We start from the raw sequence: 20,976 nt of genomic DNA, 5'->3' as shown, positions 1-20,976 counted from the left end.
TGATATGTATTATTAATACTACCATTTTCCCATCGTGACTGCACACCCAATTTAAAATAAATTATCCAATTAAGTTAATGGAATATGTTGCCAATGACTTTGCCTTTGAGTGTTTTTCCCTAAATCCCTTCCAATTAAGCTGGGTGCACCGTGAGGGCTGGCTGGGAGGTTGCTGTGGAGACTGGCGGATGGCTCAACCCATCACTTTGCTTGTGTGAGGAGAAGGGAGCTGGCAGAGGCTCCCACCTCCCTCGGGGATGACTGTTCACTGCCAACAACAAGGACAAAAGGTCTGGTGGACGGGAAAGGAAGAGGGACTGTGGAAGATCCCAGGTCTCCTGTTGCCACCCAGAGTCCCAATCACCAGCTTCTCGCAGGCAGAAGACGCCTGCCGACCCGCATAACGCCAGACCGTGTCACTGCCCTTCTTCACGCTGGGCTTGCCAGGGAGATGCCTGCAGACTCAGGCTCTGAGGTGTGACCAGGAAGACAGGTGGGTGTTCATTTCTGAAAAGTAACTCTGGGCGTGATGATTTCTTGCTTTGTGCCCCTTTTGCATCACAAAGTACCAACTGCTGCATAAGAACACCCCATGTTCCTTCTCCCCACTCACATTCCAACCTCACCTCTACCGCACACCCTAACTAAACCTTCCATGCTTCCAAGAGTCAAGCTTACCACGCTCTCTGCCTTCGAACATCGGCTTCCCTGCTTGAATTATTCCCTCCTAACTTCTTCCGGCCTGGGAAACTCACACCCACATCGAGAGTCTTGACCCCTGGAAGTCTTCCCTCTGCCTTTCTGTTCCTTCCCCTTATGATAGGGAGGTCTGGCCCCATGTCCACGCTAGCATTTTCCATGACAGGAAAACAATCTATGCGTTGGTGTCCCTCCTAGGTGCTGAGTCGTGCTGGGGAAAAGACGGATGCCTTCAGAGGAATCACCGAGTGACTGAGAACAAGACAGAGAACAAGACAGAGAAGGACAGCTGGGCGTGTTGGAGCATGCCTTTAAGCCCATCACTCGGGAGGCAGTCGTAGGAGGATTGTTGTGAGTTCAAGGCCACCCTGAGACTATATAGTGAATTCCAGCTCAGCCTGAGCAACAGTGAGACCCTACCTTGAAAAACCAAAGAGAGAAAGAGAGAGACATCAATGGGAGCTGGGGGCACAGCTAGGAACCAGGAAGGTACCTAGGAAAGTAACGCATGCATGGGGTGCACTCCCCACTCCCCACCCAGGCCCAGGGCACGCAGCACCTGCCGTTGGCACCAGTTACAGACAGTTGCTGCACATCAGCCCTCCTTCCTCTACCCAGACTGCCCAGAGCTGTCAAGGAACAAGTAAAAAAAGTCACTCTGTGAATACAATCTCTGAAAAAGAGCCTTATAATTACATCAGTAACTAGTAACTTTACCTTCTGGAAGTCTCCAGCGAAACCTAAGACTGGGGAGACACTACTAACTGTAAGTCATCAAAGCTACATTAATAAACCTATCTGCCAGAGCTTAACACAGTATGGAGGAAAACAGGCTGTTAGCAAAGGGCATCACTAAATGCCCTGCTTAGGCGTCTACTGTCTCTGGCTTCCGTCATCAAAACTTAGACACAGGTGCCTTCCCATTACTTCTAAGTTCCTCAGTCCCAGTCCCCCAGGGCCCTCCTGGACTGAAAACATGCACAAGGCATCCCTCTGGTCCTGGAAGGCGAATGGGCCCTTCCCAGCAGTCTGCAAAAGCTGGGAGTAGAAGAAGGCCTTGCGCAGCGCTCGGTTGTAAATCCTAACCCCAGCCTTCCCTCCTTCCACAGATGTGCGGCTGGAGGGAGGCACGGCAACGGTTAACACGAGGACAGACGAAGCTGGCCCAGGATCAGAGCCTTCAGAGCCGGCTTTCCTTTCAACTTCAGTCATCTACTAATGCCCCGTGAGATCTGGAAGCTGTGGTGACCCTGCCTCCCTCCTAGGCGGGGCGCCCCTCCTCCAATCTTTGACTGGGCCTGGGCGCTGGCCCACAGTGGGCACACTGTGACATACATGCCTGCTATTGCATTCCGTGGCACCCCTGTCAAGGAATCCAACATTATTACACCTATTTCTGAACCTGGCTGCCGTACATGTCAAGGGTGGTGTTTTTTAAGTCCCGCTTTCCAGGCTCTTCCTGTACATGGAATTTTAAGAATCCAAGCAAAAGTCTTGTAATGTCTGACACACTTGTCTATGGCATCCAGGTCAGAGTGTGGCCCTCTCAAAGGTCCTGCCTCTGTTTCGGTGCTCTGAATGTAATAGGCACCCCACAGACTCGTGTGTTTGGATACTAAATCCCAGGTTGTTGGTGGTATTCAGGAAGACTGTGGAACCTCCAGGAGGTCAAGCCTTGCTGGAGGAAGCTTATCACTGGAGATGGGTTTCCAGGTATCACTGCCTGCTGTTTTCTCTAGCTCCTCCCTGCTGGCGTAGCCACGTGACACCAGTCCCGCCACGATGGACTGTCCTCTCTGGAACTGTAAGCCGAAATCAACTCTTTCCTTCCCTCACCTGTTCCTATCACGCGTTTAGTCTCAGCAGTGAGAAACTAACTGACACACTCCCGGTACCTGTGACAGTATCCTTATTTGAAAACAAAGTCTGGGGCTAGAGAGATAACTTATCAGCTAAGGCTCTTGCCTGTGAAGCCTAAGAACCCAGGTTCGACTCCCTTGGACGCATGTAAGCCAGATGCACAAGGTGGTGCATGCATCTGGAGTTCATTTGCAGTGGCCGGAGCCCCTGGCACGCCCATTCTCTCTATCTACTCCCACCCAAGTAAATAAATAAAAATTTAAAAACAGAAAGTCTGCAAATATGACTGAGTTAAGATGAAGTCACACTGTATTAGCATGGGCTCATACAGTGACTGGTGTCTTTTCAAGAATAGGAAACTTAGGGACTGGGGAAATGGCTTAGTGGTTAAGGCATTTGTCTGAAAAGCCTAAGGACCCAGGTTCAATTCCCCAAGACCCATGTAAGCCAGATGCACAAGGGGGCGCATGTGTCTGGAGTTCGTATGCAATGGCTAGAGGACGTGGCATGCCCATTCTCTCTCTCTTTCTGTCTCTTTCTCTCCAGTAAATAAATAAATAAATAATTAAATATTTTTCAAAAATAGGAAACTTGGGCTAGTCATAGTGGTGCATGCCTTTAATCCCAGCACTGGGGAGGCAGAGGTAAGAAGCTTGCTGTGAGTTCAAGACCACTCTGAGACAACACAGTGAAATCTAAGTCAGCCTGTTCCTTCACTGTTGTACCCATTTGCTCTTTTGTTCAGCCTTCACTGAGCATCTGAGTCATGCTAGACACTATGCATGGGAAAAGAGACACAAAATCCCAGCATTCAGGAGGCTGAAGCAGGAGGCTCATTGTACATCCAAGACCAGCCTGGATTATGTGGCAAGACTCAGTCTCAAAAAAGGGGGATGTTCCAGAGATGGCCTAGTAGTTAAGGCACTTGCCTATGAAGACTAAGGACTCATGTTCAAATCTCCAGGTCCCACATAAGCCAGACACACAGTGTCACCAGTGTACAGTGTCATATATGCACACAAGGGGGCAGATGCATCTGGAGTTCAACTGCAATGGCTGAAGGCCCTGGCACACCAATTCATTTGCTTGTGCGCTCTCTCTCTCTCTCTCTCTCTCTCTCTCTCTCTCTCTCTCTCTTTCTCTCTCTCTCTCTCACACATCTAAAAAAGTGGGGGCTGGAGAGATGGCTTGGAGGTTAAGGGCTTGCCTGTGAAGCCTAAGAACCCCAGTTCAAGGCTCGACTCCCCAGTACCCACATAAGGCAGATGTACAAGGTGGCACATGCATCTGGAGTTCATTTGCAGTGGCTGGAGGCCCTGGTGCACCCATTCTCTCTCTCTCTCTCTCTCTCTCTCTCTCTCTCTCTCTCTCTCTCCCTCCCTCCCTCCCTCCCTCCCTCTTTCTCTGTCTATCACTCTCAAATAAATAAATAAAAATAAACAAACATGTAAAAATTAATTAATTAAAAAGTGGGAGCTAGGCATGGTGGCATAACCTTTTAATCCCAGCACTTGGGAGGCAGAAATAGGAGATTGCTGTGAGCTTGAGGCCAGCCTGAGACTACATAGTAAATTCCAGGTCAGCCTGGGCTAGAATGAGACCTTACCTCAAAAAAAAAAAAAAAGTGGGAGGGCTGGAGAGATAGTTTAGCAGTTAAGGTGCTTGCTGGCGAGGCTAAAGGACCCAGGTTCAATTCCCTAGTACCCACATAAGCCAGATGCACAAGGTGGTACATGCATCTGGAGTTCATTTGCAGTGGCTACAGGCCCTAGTGTGCCCATTCTCTCTATCTGTATTTTCCTCTCCCCCCACCCCTGCAAAGGAAGGAAGGAAGGAGAGAAAAGAAAGAAGGGAAGGATTAAAGAAGTGGTTCTGTGAAGAAGACACCTGCATCTACAGGCCACTTTAACATAAGCCGGCAAGATTCCGAGGCAATTGAAAACAGCGCACGTTTCTCAGTGTACACTTACCAGGGACCTGATACTGCACTGAGCCCAACACCCTCGCTGCGGATCCTCATGTGATCCAGTGAACAGAGGTGCCCCATGACCTGTGGGATGTCACAGGGGGGCTGAGGCCCCTGGCCTGTAGCACCTTGGCTCCTAAAGTAAAGCCTACATGGGATGTCAAAGAGCGTGGAGATGGATAAAAAGTGCTCCAGCTCCAGGTGCACAGGGAGACGCGCAGGCTTTGACAGGGGCACAAGGGGTATGAAAATATAATTTTTTTTTTATTTATTTGAGAGCGACAGACACAGAAAGACAGATAGAGGGAGAGAGAGAGAGAATGGGTGCGCCAGGGCTTCCAGCCTCTGCAAACGAACTCCAGAGGCATGCGCTCCCTTGTGCATCTGGCTAACGTGGGACCTGGGGAACCGAGCCTCAAACCGGGGTCCTTAGGCTTCACAGGCAAGCGCTTAACCGCTAAGCCATCTCTCCAGCCCTGAAAATATAATTTTAAAAAGTTTTTTGAGAGTGAGAAAGAGGGAGGGGGGGAAAGAGAGAGAGATTGAGAGAGAGAGAGAGAGAGAGAGAGACAGAGAATGGGTGCACCAGGGGCTTCAGCGGCTGCTAACCATATCCAGACGCATGCGCCCCCTTGTGTGCATATGCAACATTGCATGCTTTCATCACTACATTTGGCTCCGTGGGACCTGGAGATTTGAACATGAGTTCTCAGGCTTCACAGGCAAATGCCTTAACCGCTAAGCCATCTCTCCAGCCCAAAAGTGTTTTTAACGGTTGAGTTTTTAAAATAATCTACATATATACAATGTACGTATGAAATTGTTAGAGAAATTGTTGCCAGGCCACTGTCAGCCATTAGAAAGCAAGACAAGGGGCTTCTGACCCCTCTTCAGTGACAGTGTGGGCTCCATGTGCCCAGGTGGGAAAGAGGTACAAAGGCTTTGCTTTCCTTCTTGGTATTCACCCCAAGTTTTCAGACTGGGAATAGAGAAAACATGATTGTCCACTTTATGATTCTGGCTGAGGCTTTGCCACACCCATGACGTGTCACTGTGGCTAATCCACCACACCTCACAGTATAGACTGCCATTACATTCATTTTACAAAAAAAAAGGTGGGGGGCTGAGGCTTAGAAAGCTTGCCTCCTTACACACCTTACACACTGCTGGACTGCAACCCAGACCTCCACTGTACCTGCTTTGCTTAGGGTTTGAAGAAGAGGACATATTTTGAAGGGACAGCAAATACAGTCCTTCCCTCTAACCTGACATCGTGAGTGCATATATCATCCCCCAACACCCAGCACCTTCTGTAAGCTTTGAATACACTGCCACCATTTGTTCTGCTCGTCCCATTTTTAATATGCTGGGATGAGCTAAAAATACGGAATATGACATAAAAATAAAGCTTATCTACTTCAGCAGGGAAACCTCCCTACTAGGACAAATGGAAGGATGTGTGATTTTGGCCACCAGGGGAAGGATGCTAGCTAGCAAAGGACAGAAAAGACAATAGAGGGGGAGAAAAATGACTGCAGTTGCTGTGCTGAGAACTCTGGATTTCTGCCACTCAGCAGGCTCTGGGGAGGGCGGGGGAGGGTGAGGAGGAAGGTGGGGAAGCTGACAATCGCAAGGACGCTGAGAAGCAGATAGGACCTGCCTGAGCACTGGGACACCCTTAGAAACAGCACAGCTCAGCACAGGGAAGGTGGCTAGAAGCTTCCCGGTCACAAAGCCACCCATCCACATTGCCACTAGGTAAGCAGTGTCACAGTTCGGTCGGCCATGATGGCTGGTCAAATGCCACTGGGTGCCGGGATCGAGACCATTTTGACTTACATATCCCAGAGTGCCACGGGCAAAACATAAATGCACAGCGTGAAATGTAAATTATTATCACATTTAAGGTTTCACAAGTTTCCTTCGTTTGCCTTTTTTCATCTCTTTTCTCCTCCTCCCTGCCACCCCCCACCCCTGCTCTTTTCGTTCTTTTATTTTCTCCCCTTCTCCCTCTTCCTTCTCCTCTATTCTAAACTGCATTAAGAGTGCTATGGTTTGGGCTGGAGACGTGGCTTAGTGGTTAAGGCGCATGCCTACAAAGCCTAAGGACCCAGGTTCTATCCTCCAGGTCCCACATAAGCCAGATGCACATGGTGGTGCATGTGCCTGGAGTTCATTTATAGTGGCTAAAGCCCTGGCACACCCATTCTCTCTCTCTCTCCCTCTCTCCCTCTCTCCCTCTCTCTCTCTCTCTCTGTATCTAATAAGTAAATAAAAATAAATCTTTAAAAAAATTTAAAAAGAGTGCTATACTTTGGATATAGCATGTGTCCCCCAAGGAAGTTCCTGTGTTGGAAAGCTGGCATTCAGTGTGCCAGAGCGGTCAGGGTCTGAGGCTCTGCCGTTCGCTGACTGTGTGGGACCCGAGTGGGTTTCTTCATCTTTATCTCCTCCTTTGTATAAGGAGGCTGGGGGCAGGACCTGCCTCATAGGTGTGTCATCTAGGAATCAAGGACAAGGGCCTGAGACTCAAAACGGAAAGCAAGCATACCGACATTCTTGCTGAATGATGGTTATGAAGCTACCTTCTCTAGAGAGCTTAGCTCGGTGCCATTCAGACAGCCAGGACTCATCCCAGCCTAGGAGACAGAGCCCTTCTTCACACTGAATGGACAGACACACCCTTCCGTGCCACAAAGAGGTGCCTGGAATCCCAGACACAGAGGCACGGCTTCTCTTCTTTGACACCTAGGTTTAAAACAACGCCAAGGCCAAGCTTTCAGGAGCTCTGCCAGCAGGCAAGGCAGACTGTTTTCTTCAGAGGCCCCCCAATTCCCATGGCGGAACTTGGAACCTGGGAAAAAATGCAAAACAATATGCCATCTGCTTGGCTTCCAGACAGTGCAATTAGCCAGAAGTGCTTTTCCGTCTTAGTAGGGCTCTGCATTAAGTCAGGATTAATTAATTACCACATTAAAGGGAAGCACCTTTAGCATTTCAATGACATAATCATATGCAATTACGAGCATATAAAGGAACACTTGATAATTAATGATGCCTTCACTTCCTGAAATGTGTAATCCTTAAGGTCTTCCATTCCAAAGAGGCTGGCAGACAGAAGACACTAAATATAGAGCAGGAACTAATATTTAAATGAGTTTTTAATTCACCTCTCAATGTGCACGGTGGCATCAGAACAAAAGCTCCTAGTGACTAACTTGCACGCAGCCTTCTGCGTGCCTGAGGACACACCAGAGTCAAACAGAAATGGCCAACGATGACAGGGGCTGACAAGGTTATCCCAAACAGCAGTCATTTCAGCCTGGCAGACACATTAAACTGCTTCTCCAGAACTGCATTAAAATCCACTCCAACTGCCCTGGCTTCTCAACTATGCCATATTTTCACTCCGTCTTGCATCTCAGTGACTTGGAAATGAAGAAGATTTTTCTTCTAATTAGAGGAGTTTCCCACCAATTTGCGAACGCCATGTCCCAAAGCATTGTTCTAAGTACTGAACTGTTTTTGACGTTATTTGGTTTTGTTTTTCAAGGTAGGGTCTTGCTCTAGCTCAGACCGACCTAGAATTGGTTTCAGGCCGGCCTTGAACTCTCAGTGATCCTCTGCCTCCAGAGTGTTGGCATTAAAGGTGTGTGCCACCACGCCCAGCTAGTGCTTGACTATTCTAAGCACGTGACGGGCGGCTGCTCGGCAGGCTGTGAGACTGGCACTGTCCTGAGCCCCATTTTATAAACAGGTCACTGAGACCCCAGACTCTTGAAATCATGTGTCTGGCTACATATGGTGGCTCCTGCCTGTGATCCCAGCCCATGGAAGGCTGAGGCAGGAGGATCGCAGTAAGTCCAAGATCAGCCTCGGTATGAAAGTAAGTTTCGGGTCAGCCTGGGCTAGAGTTTGACCTTGCCTAGAGAAAACAAAACAACAACAGAATCAGGTGTGCAGGGCTGGGGATGTGGCTCAGTGGTAGAGCACCTGCTTACCATGCACAAGGTACTGGGTTCCATCCCCAGCCCCGAAAAACTAAAGTAAATAAAATAAAATGCTCAAACTACCATTCCTCTGATAGGCTCTTCTGATTAAACTACTCACCAGACAGAATAGAGAGGCTCTGCAGACTTGAAGCCACATTTGGAAAACCCCAGAACCTCCTGACATCTGATTTCTACTGTCAGCCACTTCCTTTAGCAAACTGCAGATGAGAATGCCGGGGGGGCGGGGGGGGGGTCTGGGGAGGAGACACTCAGTGGGACAAGCACAGGCCACTCAAGTTTCGGGAGTAGTTTGGATCCCTGGGACATCTTGGAAATGCCAGGTGGGTGTGACCGCCACTTAGGGTTCCAGCATCAGGAGGCAGAGACAGCAGCCTCCGACCCCCAAGGAAAGCTTGAGGCGAATGGGTGAGTTTTGGGTTCACGTGAGAAACCCTGCCTCAATTCATAACGTGCAGAGTGACCGTGGAAGAAGACACGTGATGCCAACCTCTGGCCTCCACGTGCACACACACTGGCAGACACGTGCACTTACACACCACACACACACACACACACACACACAAGACATATGCAAAAACAAAGTGGAAGGAACACGGGCTGCCTTCTGGTAACATCCACAGGGCTTGCGCAGAATGAGCAAGTCATTCCCACACAACAGCTCTTCTCCAAAAGGGCAAGGGGTTGGGGAGTGGCAGGAGAGGGAGGCACAGACAGTCTCTATTTTCTAAGTTGAGTGACAGCCTGTCACTGTCTCCTTTCATCCACGAAGCAAGAAGAGTCTGTGTTACCTTGTCATAGTAGTATCGCAGGGCTCTGCTCAGCTTGTCGTAGTTCATGTTCGTTTTGTTTTTGCGGAGGCCCCACAGCTTGGCCACTTCTTCCGCCTTGAGGAGCTTGAACTCACCATCGTTCGACGTCCAGCAGATCAGATGCTCGTGCTTCTGGTCCAGCAGCAACTGCAACAGGAACTGCCACAGTGTGATTGCACTCTCCATACCTGGGCAGAGAGCAGACGTGTCAGAGGAGGGCAACCCGCAGGGCGCTCATGGGCCTGCACACTCCAAGGAGCATGACAGACAAAGAGCTGCCACACAGTCCCAACAGGCTATGTGACTGGATGCTTTCTGGGGGCACTTAAAAAAAAAATTCTGCAAAGCTAAAGGACCCAGGTTCAATTCCCCAGGACCCATGTAAGCCAGATGCACAAGGTGGTACATGCATCTGGAGTTAGTTTCCTGCAGCAGCTGGAGGCCCTGGCATGATCATCCTCTCTCTCTCTCTCTCTCTCTCTCTCTCTCTCTCTCTCTCTCAAATTAAAAAATATATAAATAAAATAAACTATTTAGGGCTGGAGAGAAAGTTCAGTGGTTAAGACACTTAACCTATGTGTCTGGAGCTTGTTTGTAGTGGGTAGAGGCACTAGTCTATCCCTGGTCTATTCTCTCTGTATCTATCTCTTTTCTCTCTTTGCTTGCAGATAAATAAGTTTTGAAAAGCTATTTATTTATTTATATGGGGTTGAGGGGGGCACACACCTACATCCACACCCACATCAGGGTCTATTGTTTGACCATCAATCTTTATGTGGTGGCTGGAGAGTTGACCCAGGCCAGCAGGCTTTGCAAGCAAGAGCCTTTAACTGCTGAGACATTTTCCCAGCCCCTGGCTTCACTTCTTCGAGCAGCTTTGATCCAGAAATACAGGGGAGCCCCACGATCCAGGAATTCAGGACACACAAGCCATCAAGAGGTGACACTGAACGGGGAATGACCACTTGTGGAATGAGTCCTAGTTCAACTCTTCCTCTCTCAATGCATGCCTGCCCGTCACATCAGCTCCTTGTGAGTGAGTCCCTAGCCATTGTTTGCTGAAATGGTGGCCAAGGGCAGTAGCTAGGGCTAAGTGTACTTATCCAGTCACCGGGGTCAATGAGGCTATGGTGACCACCTCTCTCACTGTACCTTCCTACTCCATGGCCCACTTGGCTTTGCGGGAAAGACCTAATTCAAGCTAAAACTATTCAGAAATTCTGATTCTCAAATAAGTGCCCATTTGTTTGTTGCTTGTTTGTTCATCGACACTCAGGTGGTTGGGTGGGCTTGTGAAACTTCCCCACTGATCAGATGTCCTTGATGCACCCCCGGTTTTGATGGGTGTGAATGGAACTGATTTCAGAAAGTTTAGCTGAGACCCAAAGGTGGAAAACCCAGCTTCTGGTCTGGAGAGACACACAGAGGCCAAGCTATGAACTGAGACAAGCCGTGACAGGACAAGGAAGCGCCCTGTATCCCAGCAAGGAGACACTGAAGTCCTGAGACAGCGCAGTGGTGAGAGGGTAGTGAGAAAGACGCATAATTCTAAGAGGCCTGGAAGATGGGACAATGGCCTTGGGGAGGGTCATCTTTGTCAGTATTTGCGGGAATTCTTTATTTTTTAATATTTTATTTTTATTTATTTATCTGACAGAGAGAGAGAGAGAGAGACAGACAGAGAGACAGAGAGAATGGGCACACCAGGGCTTCCAGCCACTGCAAGGGAATTCCAGATGCATGTGCCACCTTGTGCATTTGGCTTTACATGGGTCCTGGGTAATTAAATGAACCTGGGTTCTTTGGCTTTCCTTAACCCCTAAGTCATCCCTCCAGCCCACTTGAGGGAGCTCCTCAATTCCTCACACAGCAGCTTTGGGGGCTGGGGTGAAGCTCGGTGGTGGGGTGCATGTAGAGCGCCCAGCACCATACTGGCTTGAAGGAGCTTCTGGAATCAGACCACAGTCATTCCCTCCCGGGAAGTATTAACTTCCCATTGCCTCTCACGGGGGCCAGCTGAAGAACACACTGATAGATTCTCTGAGCAACATGGGTGCCACACAGCAGTATCAGATAGAGGAGAGTAGGAGTGTGCCACAAAGCACCCACAGGGGGTCTTCCTCGTGGCTCCTTGAAGGGGACATTCTTCCAGAGGTGGATGCGTGCCACGATGGTCACTCAGTGTGTAAGACAGAACTCAGTCATATCATTACTGGCTCCAAACTGTGGCGGTGTCCCCTAAGCCTTTTGAGGCACCGTGGTTCATGGCTCCCAAAGCAATCGAGGAAGAACTGCAGACTCTTGTCACTGCGCTCTGAATTGCTAACCACGTTCCCCATTCTCAGTGTCTCCTGGCCAAACCGTTCGGACAGTCAGCATTTACGTACTTTTGAAACACTCACTGGCTGCTCAGAGAAACCTGTCTCAAGCGACAGAAGGCTGCCAGCCAGATCGGAAATCTGCATGCAGGGGAATTGCTTTCTGTCTCACTGGCTCCCTGGCCAGGTGAGAACAGGTCCAGCACCCACTCCACATTTAAGTACTATGATCCAGCACATCTGTGTAGTGTGTGTGTGTGTGTGTGTGTGTGTGTGTGTGTATGCCAGAGGAAAACCTCACATGTCCATCCCCAGCTGCTGTCCATCTTTTTCTGAGACAGTCTCTCACTGGCCTGAGGCTTATGAAGTAGGCTACGCTGGCTGACCAGTGTGCCCCAAAGACTCTCCTGCCCCCACCCCATGCTAGAATTACAAACATGGAGCACCATGCCTGGCATTTTTTCTATATGGGTTCCAGGGAACAAGCTCAGGTCCTCCTACTTAAAAGGCAAGTAATTGACCGATGGAGGCATTCCTGTCTTTGGTCTACAAGCCTCCTGGAAGCTCCCATTCTGCTGGATACGTTCCACACACTCCAAGCCCGCAAGCCAAAGAAGAGGTTTTCTGGACATAACCTATGGAACCCACATGGTAGATGGATAAGCATTTTCAAGCCTTTCCCCCCTGCCCTCCTTCAAGTGCACATCCTTTTCGCCACACTCGTATCTGGGTGTGACTTGGTTTGGTCAGTGGACTATTGGGTAGAAATGACAAGATACATGGTTCTGGCCTGAACTTGAGCAAAGCCTCAAGGAGTGAACTCATACTCAGAAGCAGCACCCTTGAGCTGACTGGCAGGAAAAATAAATGCCACAGTGAGCCAACGACACTGGGGACAGTTTGTTACACAGCCCCGCGGCAGCAGAAGCTGACTGTTACAACACTGACACATTGGTCCTCCTCTCACTGGATCCCACAGCCTCAGTGCTGAGGTGAGACACTGGAAAAGCACGCTGGCTGTAGGGGGTTGGGCTCACATTCGTACTCAGAGGCCACAGGTGGGTTCTACAGCAGCCAAGGCCTGAGGCAAAGGGAGGTGGGGAAGGAAACAGAACATATAAAAGAACAGAAAAGGGGAACTGGAGAGATGGCTCAGCAGCCAAGGCGATTGCTTGCAAAGCCTGGGGACCTGAGTTTGATTCCCCAGGACCCACGTAAAGCCAAACGCACAAGGTGGTAGATGTGTCTGGAGTCTGTCTGCAGTGGCTGGAGGCCCTGCAATACCTATTCTCTCTCTCACTCTGTCTCTCTCTCTATCTCCCTCTTTCTCTCTCAAATAAATAAACAAAGAACAGAAATAGACCAGGCAGATGAGCAATGGTGGGGACAGGAGCACCCAGTTTCAGGTAGTACTCCCAGACTTCTGGAATAGAGGAAATGGGCCAAGAGAAGACAAGGAGCAGGCCAGAGGTTTTCAGAACCACCCTGACGACTCTCAGGACCCAGCCTAGGTTGGGTGGCGGCAAGGTGGCGTTCCGGAGGATTACTCAAGAGTTGCTGTGAGCAATGACAGCTTCCCCGGAGGTGACTAAAGGCCAAAGCCTCATGCGTGGAAGTGGCCCGCCCAGCACATGCCGGCACTCGGCCCTTCTCTCTCCTCCCAGCTCTGTCTGCTGCTCTTTCGCTAGGCTTGGTGTCCCAGTTTCCGCGTCACCTAAGGTTTTACTGTTGGAAACCCCAGCCACACATGACTCAGAGTGGGTCTGAAAACTGTTTCCTTTCAGTCGGGCGTGGTGGCACACATCGTTAATCCCAGGAGGATCGCTGTGAGTTCGAGGCCACCCTGAGACTACTTAGTGAGTCCTAGGTCAGCCTGGGCTAGAACAAGACCCTACCTCAAAAAAAAAAAGTTTCCCTTTGAGCTTGCAGTGTCATCTACAAGGATCCCCACTCCACACTCAGCAGGAGTCATTCTGGAATCTCAGGGGTGTAAGGACGCTCTAAATCTACCACCATCTCCTGACCAGAGCCACCTTTGTGATTAACACAGTGCTGCATGGACAGGGCCATGGGTGGGCAGTGGACCACCAGGCCACCAGCTGATGGCTCTGCTCTTCTTCTCTTCCTTCGAGGGCACTGAGTATGTCTCTCTGGTTTCAGTGCCACCGCTTATTGTAATTACAGCAAAATCAAGTTTCATAACTTGCGAGTTGTTTTCACATGCAATCCTGCATTTCACCCCTCTGCTAGCTGCAAATCGGTCCTCTGGAATGTTGGAAAAGAAAAAAAATTCTAACATTGAAGCTGGGGAGCATGTCCCAAGGTGTATAGCCCTGGGCACACTATAGACACCGGCAGGTTCATCTGAGTATGTCTCACTGGGAGAGGGGGAATTTTTACCTCCTATGTTAATTCCTTGATGCCTAGTATCTCTACTGAACTCTAGTATCCTAAGAGAGACACAGCAAAGGTCCACTTCTATGGAGGCCACTACAAGAAGTGCAACATACATACACGGCAGACTGTGGAGCTTATCGATACCAAGTTGAAAGAAGTGTTGCAACTTGAGATTTATACTCGATACTTTACTGCACCACGCGTTTTCATATGGATACATTGATACACTGTGTTGTAGTGTTCGGGAGCTTAAATTGTAACATCGCATCAATACATTGTTTCATGCTACCAGAGGCCTACTTCAAGTTACGATGTTTCATCCACTTAGTCTCACTTGAAGGCCCACAACTCTCTGTAAAATGAACAGCGCACATGAAATGAATGCTCCAAATCTCTAGAATATTCCCCCAGTAATTTCTTTTCCTTGAGGCAAGCCCAACAGACTGCCCACCCCTTTCTTTTGTACGAGAGAGAGAGAGAGAGAGAGAGAGAGAGAGAGAGAGAGAGAGAGAGAGAGAGAGAGGGAGAGAGAGAGAGAGAGAGAGAGAAGGCACACTAGGGCCTCCAGCCACTGTAATGGACCACCACACGTATGAGGTGCCTTGTGCGCATGTGTGATGGTGCTCGCTCATGTCACTGTGTGCGCATGCGTGACCTTGCTCGCTCATGTCACCGTGTGCGCATGCGTGACCTTGCTCGCTCATGTCACCGTGTGCGCATGCGTGACCTTGCACGCTCATGTCACCGTGTGCATATGGCTTTAAGTGAGATCTGAAGAGTCAAACATGAGTCCTTAGGCTTCACAGGCAAGTGCTTTAACCTAATCCCTCCTCCCCAGTAACTTTTTCTTTTTAGAATTAACAAGTAACAACTGCATCTATTCCTCTTAAGGGTTTTCTTTCCGTGTGTGTGGTGTATGAACGTGTGTGCAGGTTAGTATGCACGAGTGCTGCACATGTGTGCGCGTGCAGGTGGGAGCCAAAGGTCAACATCGGGTGTCATGTATCACTTGTACATCTTATATACTATATATGTGTGTGTGTGTGTGTGTGTGTGTGTGTGTGTGTCTTAGAGACGGGGTTGGGTGAGAGGGAAGGAGGGAGGGAGGAAGGTAAGAAAGAAAGAAGGGAGAAGGAGTTCAGACACACCAGGGCCTCTCACTGCTGCAAATGAACTCCAGATGCATGAGCCACTTTGCGCATCTGGCTTTACCTGGGTACTGGAGAATCGAAGCCAGGCTGGCAGACTTTTCAAGTAAGTGCCTTTGGACCATCCTTCCCAGCCCCTCCATATTACTTTTATGAGACAGGCTAAGGTCTCTGACTGAACCTGGATTTGGCTAGACTAGCTAGCCAGGAAGCACCAGAGATGCCCTGCCTGCCACCCCAGAGCTGAGGTTACAGGTGTATGCCACCACGCCCAGAATTTTATATGGGTGCTGAGGATCCAAACCTGGGTCCTTGTGCTTATATGGCAAGCACTTTACCTGCTGAGCTATCTCCCCAGGCCCTCTATAGATTTTTAAATGTACTATCTAGATTTTCATTTTTTAAAAATATTTTATGCTGGAAGAGAGTCAGTCCCCTGACAGTGCATCTAGTGCCGGAAGGTGCAACATGAGCGACTGGGGGATAAAGACCAATATCTGCCCAAGCAACTCTTGGTCTAACCTACTTAGCAGCAAACAACCCGACGTGATGCTCATACAAGTGCAATAGTGGCGCACAGCCATGGTGGGGAACCAACTGCTCTCCATCCGGCTAACTGATCTGCTCAGTGGACCAGAACCCATAGCTAGAGCTGGGAACCATATCCAAACCATATCCAAAATTGAACCCACTCTCCACTAAAGTCTCTGTAAAAAAAACAATGGTCATCACATTTACTTAGTGCTAACTTTACTCTCTGTTGGAGAATCTGCTTCTCTTTTACAGATAGACGCAGATCCTAAAGAGAGAACCACCCCATCATACCTCAAAAGGGCCCCAGCTGAAACTAAGAATAATTGGGGAAACATGCAAGAATGCTGTTTTCGCCGGGCATGGTGGCGCACGCCTTTAATCCCAGCACTCAGGAGGCAGAGGTAGGTGTATCGCTGTGAGTTCAAGGCCACCCTGAGACTGCATAATGAGTTCCAGGTCAGCCTGGGCTAGAGTGAGACCCTACCTCACATAATAAGAAAAAAAAAAAACAAAAAAGAATGCTGTTTTGCTGTTTTCTTGGCGAACTGGAAACCAGCACAACAGTGAAGGAGATAGACTCAGAGAACAATCAACACCTACCAATCCAGATATCCAGAGACACAGAGGCTCGCATGATCTCAACACGGAAGCAGACCTAAAATGAACCCGAAATGGTTCAGGGAAATTTGTGGAAAAGGGGGCATAAAGAATGTCAGAGCCACACATTGGGTCATGACATGCAGAGATATTTCCTCCTACCCAAAACTAAAGGCTAACTCCACAATGCATGAGCCATATACCCCAACAAGGAAGGTCCCTGTGGAGGGGGAAGGATAAGGAGGAGGGCAACAGTGGTACCAACTTGACTGTATTCACTGAATACAAAAATTTTAAAAAACATTATGCAATGCTGAGGATTGAACCCAGCACTCCGCTACTGAGCCCTTCATTGTGCATACTAATGTGGTTTAAAATACTTCAGTGCACATGTACAGAGTGCACTGATCCAAACAGGATAGTGGGCCGGAGAGATGGCTCACTGGTTAAGGCGCTTGCCTGCAAAGCCTAAGGACCTGAGTTTGATTCCCTAGAACCCACATAAAGCCAGACACACAAGGTGACGTGCATCTGGAGTTCATCTGCAGCAGCAAGAGGCCCTGGCGTGTCCATTCTCTCTCTCTCTCTGTCTCTCTGTCTCTCTTTCTTTCCCTCTCCTTCCCTCTCTCTCTTTCTCTCCCTCTCGCTCTCTCTGCCTCTCTCTCTCAAATAAATTAAATAATTTAAAAAACAGGGTAGTGATCTGTTCCTTCCTGATGTCTGCAGCCTTTGCGCCCTTGCGCTCCAGACTGCCGTAAAGGGAGCAGTGCATGGCTGTCAAGCAGCATCTCCCCACAGCGTGCGGAAGAGCAGAGTTTGCTCTCCCATGGGCACTTGGGCCTTCATTACCCAACCTCCCTCCAGCTGCCCAATCCATCCTCCTTCCCAACCTCTTATAACCACTGCTTTACATGCCCACATCAATTTTTTTTTTCCTTATTAGAAAATGCTTCTCTTCCCCCTTTCCCTGCCTGGACAATATTTTGAATGCATTAAACACAAGCAGGTATTGTGATGTCAAGCCGTTCTCTGTACTCCCCATTACACAGCCTCTGACTGCTTCCAGTGACACACTGCTCTTACAGGATGGGTGGTCCCTACTTGTTCTGTTCCTCTGATCTCCTGCCAGCTTCCTACCTGCAGGATCCTTCCATCTCAGGACTGTCTCCCCCACCATTTCTACAGAGCTGATCCTGATCCAAGGGCATCCAAACAGAAGCCAGCTGAGATTCCCCCAGCCCTCTCCAGGGAAGAGAATGAGCTGCAATTTGTCCCAACAGCAATTTTTGTTTTGGAATGCCAAGAAATCCAGTTAGAACATAGCTCTGAACATAGCCTGTCCAGTGCTGTCAAGGATGTAGAGAAATAGCAGCCCTGATGCCCTGTTGGTGGGAGTGGACATCAGCACAGACACCATGGAAAGAAAACTCCATGCAGGGTCCTCAAGAAATTAACATTCTTGGGCTGGAGAGATGGCTTAGCGGTTAAGCGCTTGCCTGTGAAGCCTAAGGACCCAGGTTCGAGGCTCGGTTCCCCAGGTCCCATGTTAGTCAGATGCACAAGGGGGCGCACGCATCTGGAGTTCGTTTGCAGAGGCTGGAAGCCCTGGAGTGCCCATTATCTCTCTCTCTCTCTCCCTCTATCTGTCTTTCTCTCTGTGTCTGTCGCTCTGAAATAAATAAAAAAAAAAAAGAAAGAAATTAACATTCCAGGGCTGGAGAGGTTGCCGTAGCAGTTAAGGTGCTTGCCTGAGAAGCCTAAGGACCCATGTTCAACTCTCCAGATCCTACCTAAGCCAGACACACAAAGGTGAGACAAATGCAGGGTCACACATGCCCACTAGGTGGCGCAAGTGTTTGGAGTTCAATTACAGTGGTTGAGGCCCTGGAGCGCCCTCTCTCTCTCTCTCATGCTCTCTCTAAAAATATTAATTAAAAATTAAGGAAAAAGAAATTAACAATCCAGCTACCCCACTAGAGGGGTCACATCCAAAAGAGATGAAACCAGTGTGCCAGAGACATCCACACATCCATGTTTACAGCAGTAGTCACCATAATCAAGATATGGACTCAGCCCTCCACGCTCATCTACAGGTGACCACAGATAAAGACATGGGGCATACGGACACAATGAATGCTCCTCCGCCACCCAAAAGTGAGCCCCTGTCATTTGTGACAGCACCAGTGGACTTGGAGAGCATTATCGTACATAAAATAATAAGCCAGGGTCAGAAAGCCCAATACTGTGAGCCAGAGAGAAAAGCCGGGCAAGAGTAGGCAGAGGTTGGTCCAAATGGGTACTGAGCACCGGCTGGACTAGGGAGCAGCAAGTCTGTGCTGCACGGTGGGGTCGCTACAGCCAATCACAACATAGCTCGTATTTCCAAACAGTGACAAGACAGGGTTTAGAGTGTTTCACTGCAAAGAGATGACAAACATTTCATGTGATGGATACACTAATTTTCCTGATTTGTTCATCACACAAAGCTAGCATGCATCAAAACATCACATCCCAACTCATAAATATGTGCAATTATGATGTCAATTGCAATGATAGAAAATAACAAAATAAAATGCCTTGTCAGATTTGAATAACAGTCATAACTGCTTTAAATGAACAGGAAAAATATCAATTCATTTACAGTCTTAACAAACTATCTTTATTACAATTATTATAGTTTGTCTTCAGTGCAAGGGACAGGGCTGGATATAAGCATCTTGAGATGTATAATTCTTATGTAACAATAAAATTAAATTTAGAGGCAAGCTACATTCCTCATCCATCTCATTTGAATTATTAATTTTACATATAACAGATGATGTTTTGTTGAAACTGTCTAACACCACCAGTCATACATACACACAGGCATAAACCCTATGGCTTCTCCAATGTGGGTTCTTTTAGACAGGATGTATATGCAGTACACCTATCAAAGATGCCAACCTCCACATGCTTTTTTAAAAAAACCATTTCTTTTATGCTAAGACACTCTCAGTATTTGGGACACATCAAGAAACAAAAGAGACAAGAACTTATGAACTTAGAGTTTCCATTTCAAACAACAAACACATGATAAATTAAATTGTATGATGTGTTGGAAGATACGGGCCATGGGGGGAGGAGGACACCCTAAAGCTGGGTGAGGAGACAGACGAGCAGGGGACAATGCAGGCAGAAACAGGTGCTCAGAGGGCAGGGCGGGGGAGGGGGTGTGTGGTCATTGAAGGCCTTCCTAAAAAGGGGGAAGTGGGAAAAAATACCTTTGTTAATAAGCAATAATTTTCAAACAAGAAGAAAATCATGACTGTCATACATCTACAAAGATGAACACATGCCAAAAGATGTTATTTTACTCATCAGCATGGGAACTGGATAGATGTTATAATGGATTCAAAAAAGAAATGTGAACAATAGAGGCATTTATAGCTTAGGAGAATTGAAATGCACAAGCAAATGGAGACAAAATGAGGGAGGAGGGGCGACGGTGTGGCATTACAGCCAATACAGAATTTGCATATGCATTCACAAGGGGCTTTGCAGCCAGTTATAACTAACAAGGCTATAAAAACGAGGCTTCTGGGGAAATAATCATGATGGAGTCAGCCAGAGGGGACTTTTCAAATCTAGACAATGCACAGCTTTCCACTGAAGCACGGATTTTCTAGCCCTCAGAGCTGCTGAGAAATGGAGCTACCTGTGTCTCTTTGGAAGCTACGCAGTGGGCAGGAGCAGATTCTGGGGCCAGACTGTCTAGATTCAACTGCGAGCAACAGTCCTGTCTGGCTGTGGGATTGTGGGGATGCTCCTATAACTTTCTGCGCACCAGCACTTTCACAGGTGAGGTGAGGACGGTGGTGATGATGCTGAAACATGTCTTCCTTGGGTAGGAGAGGTCGTTTGACTGCAAAGCCAAAGGACCCACGTTTGATACCCCAGGACCCATGTAAGCCAGTTAAATGAGGTGACGCACGTGTCTGGAGTTCATGTGCAGTGGCTGTAGGCTCTGGTGCACCCCATTCTCTCCCTCTCTTTTTCTCTCCTCCTTTCCCTCCTAAATATAAATAAATAAAATCAGCCAGGCGTGGTGGCACATGCCTTTCATCCCAGCACATGGGAGGCAGAGGTAGAAGGATCGCCATGAGTTCAAGGCCACCCTGAGACTATATAGTGAACTCCAGGTCAGCTGGGCTAGAGTGAGACTCTACCATGAAAAACCAAATAAAATAAAATCATCCTGATAGGATTACTGTTAAGGATTACAGCACTTATTAGAACTGTGCCTGCCACAGAGTAAGTGCTACTGAAATACTAGCCGATGTCATATTTCAAGCAACAGAAAATCTCTTCATCAGTGGCGTTCTGTCATCAGATGCCCTGCACCCATTCAAAGACATCCTTCAGACGTCCCCCCCCCCACTTCTTTGTCCCTGGGCAGTGACTCCAAGGCAGACACTGAGATCCAGGGTGGACAGTCATGAAATCATCATGCCTAATGTTTGCCTGCACAGCGACTTGGAACCTGTCTGTTTTCTGATATTCTTGCAGGAACCAGAGGGCCCTGAGTACCAGTTCTCTCGCAGGAAGTTAAGACACTCTGCCTGGGGATGATGTACTCGGGGCCTCCAAGCCGGTAAG

At 48.5% G+C, this 20,976-nt stretch overlaps 1 protein-coding gene across 2 annotated transcripts in view; it reads right to left on the bottom strand.

The window, feature by feature from the left end:
* Elk3 (ETS transcription factor ELK3) overlaps positions 1–20,976 on the bottom strand; it is a 71,351-nt gene that overhangs the window by 28,534 nt on the left and 21,841 nt on the right. For both annotated transcript variants that reach the window (XM_004650196.2, XM_045153349.1), the window contains exon 2: positions 9,327–9,535. In XM_004650196.2, coding sequence (XP_004650253.1) covers positions 9,327–9,533 — 207 coding nt within the window. In that variant the 5' untranslated portion in view covers positions 9,534–9,535. The remainder of the gene's footprint in view (positions 1–9,326; positions 9,536–20,976) is intronic.

Source organism: Jaculus jaculus, chromosome 6, assembly GCF_020740685.1.
Source record: "Jaculus jaculus isolate mJacJac1 chromosome 6, mJacJac1.mat.Y.cur, whole genome shotgun sequence".
Taxonomy (NCBI): Eukaryota; Metazoa; Chordata; class Mammalia; order Rodentia; family Dipodidae; genus Jaculus; species Jaculus jaculus.
Note: the sequence above shows the minus strand (reverse complement) of the source record. Positions and strands in the feature narration are given on the sequence as shown.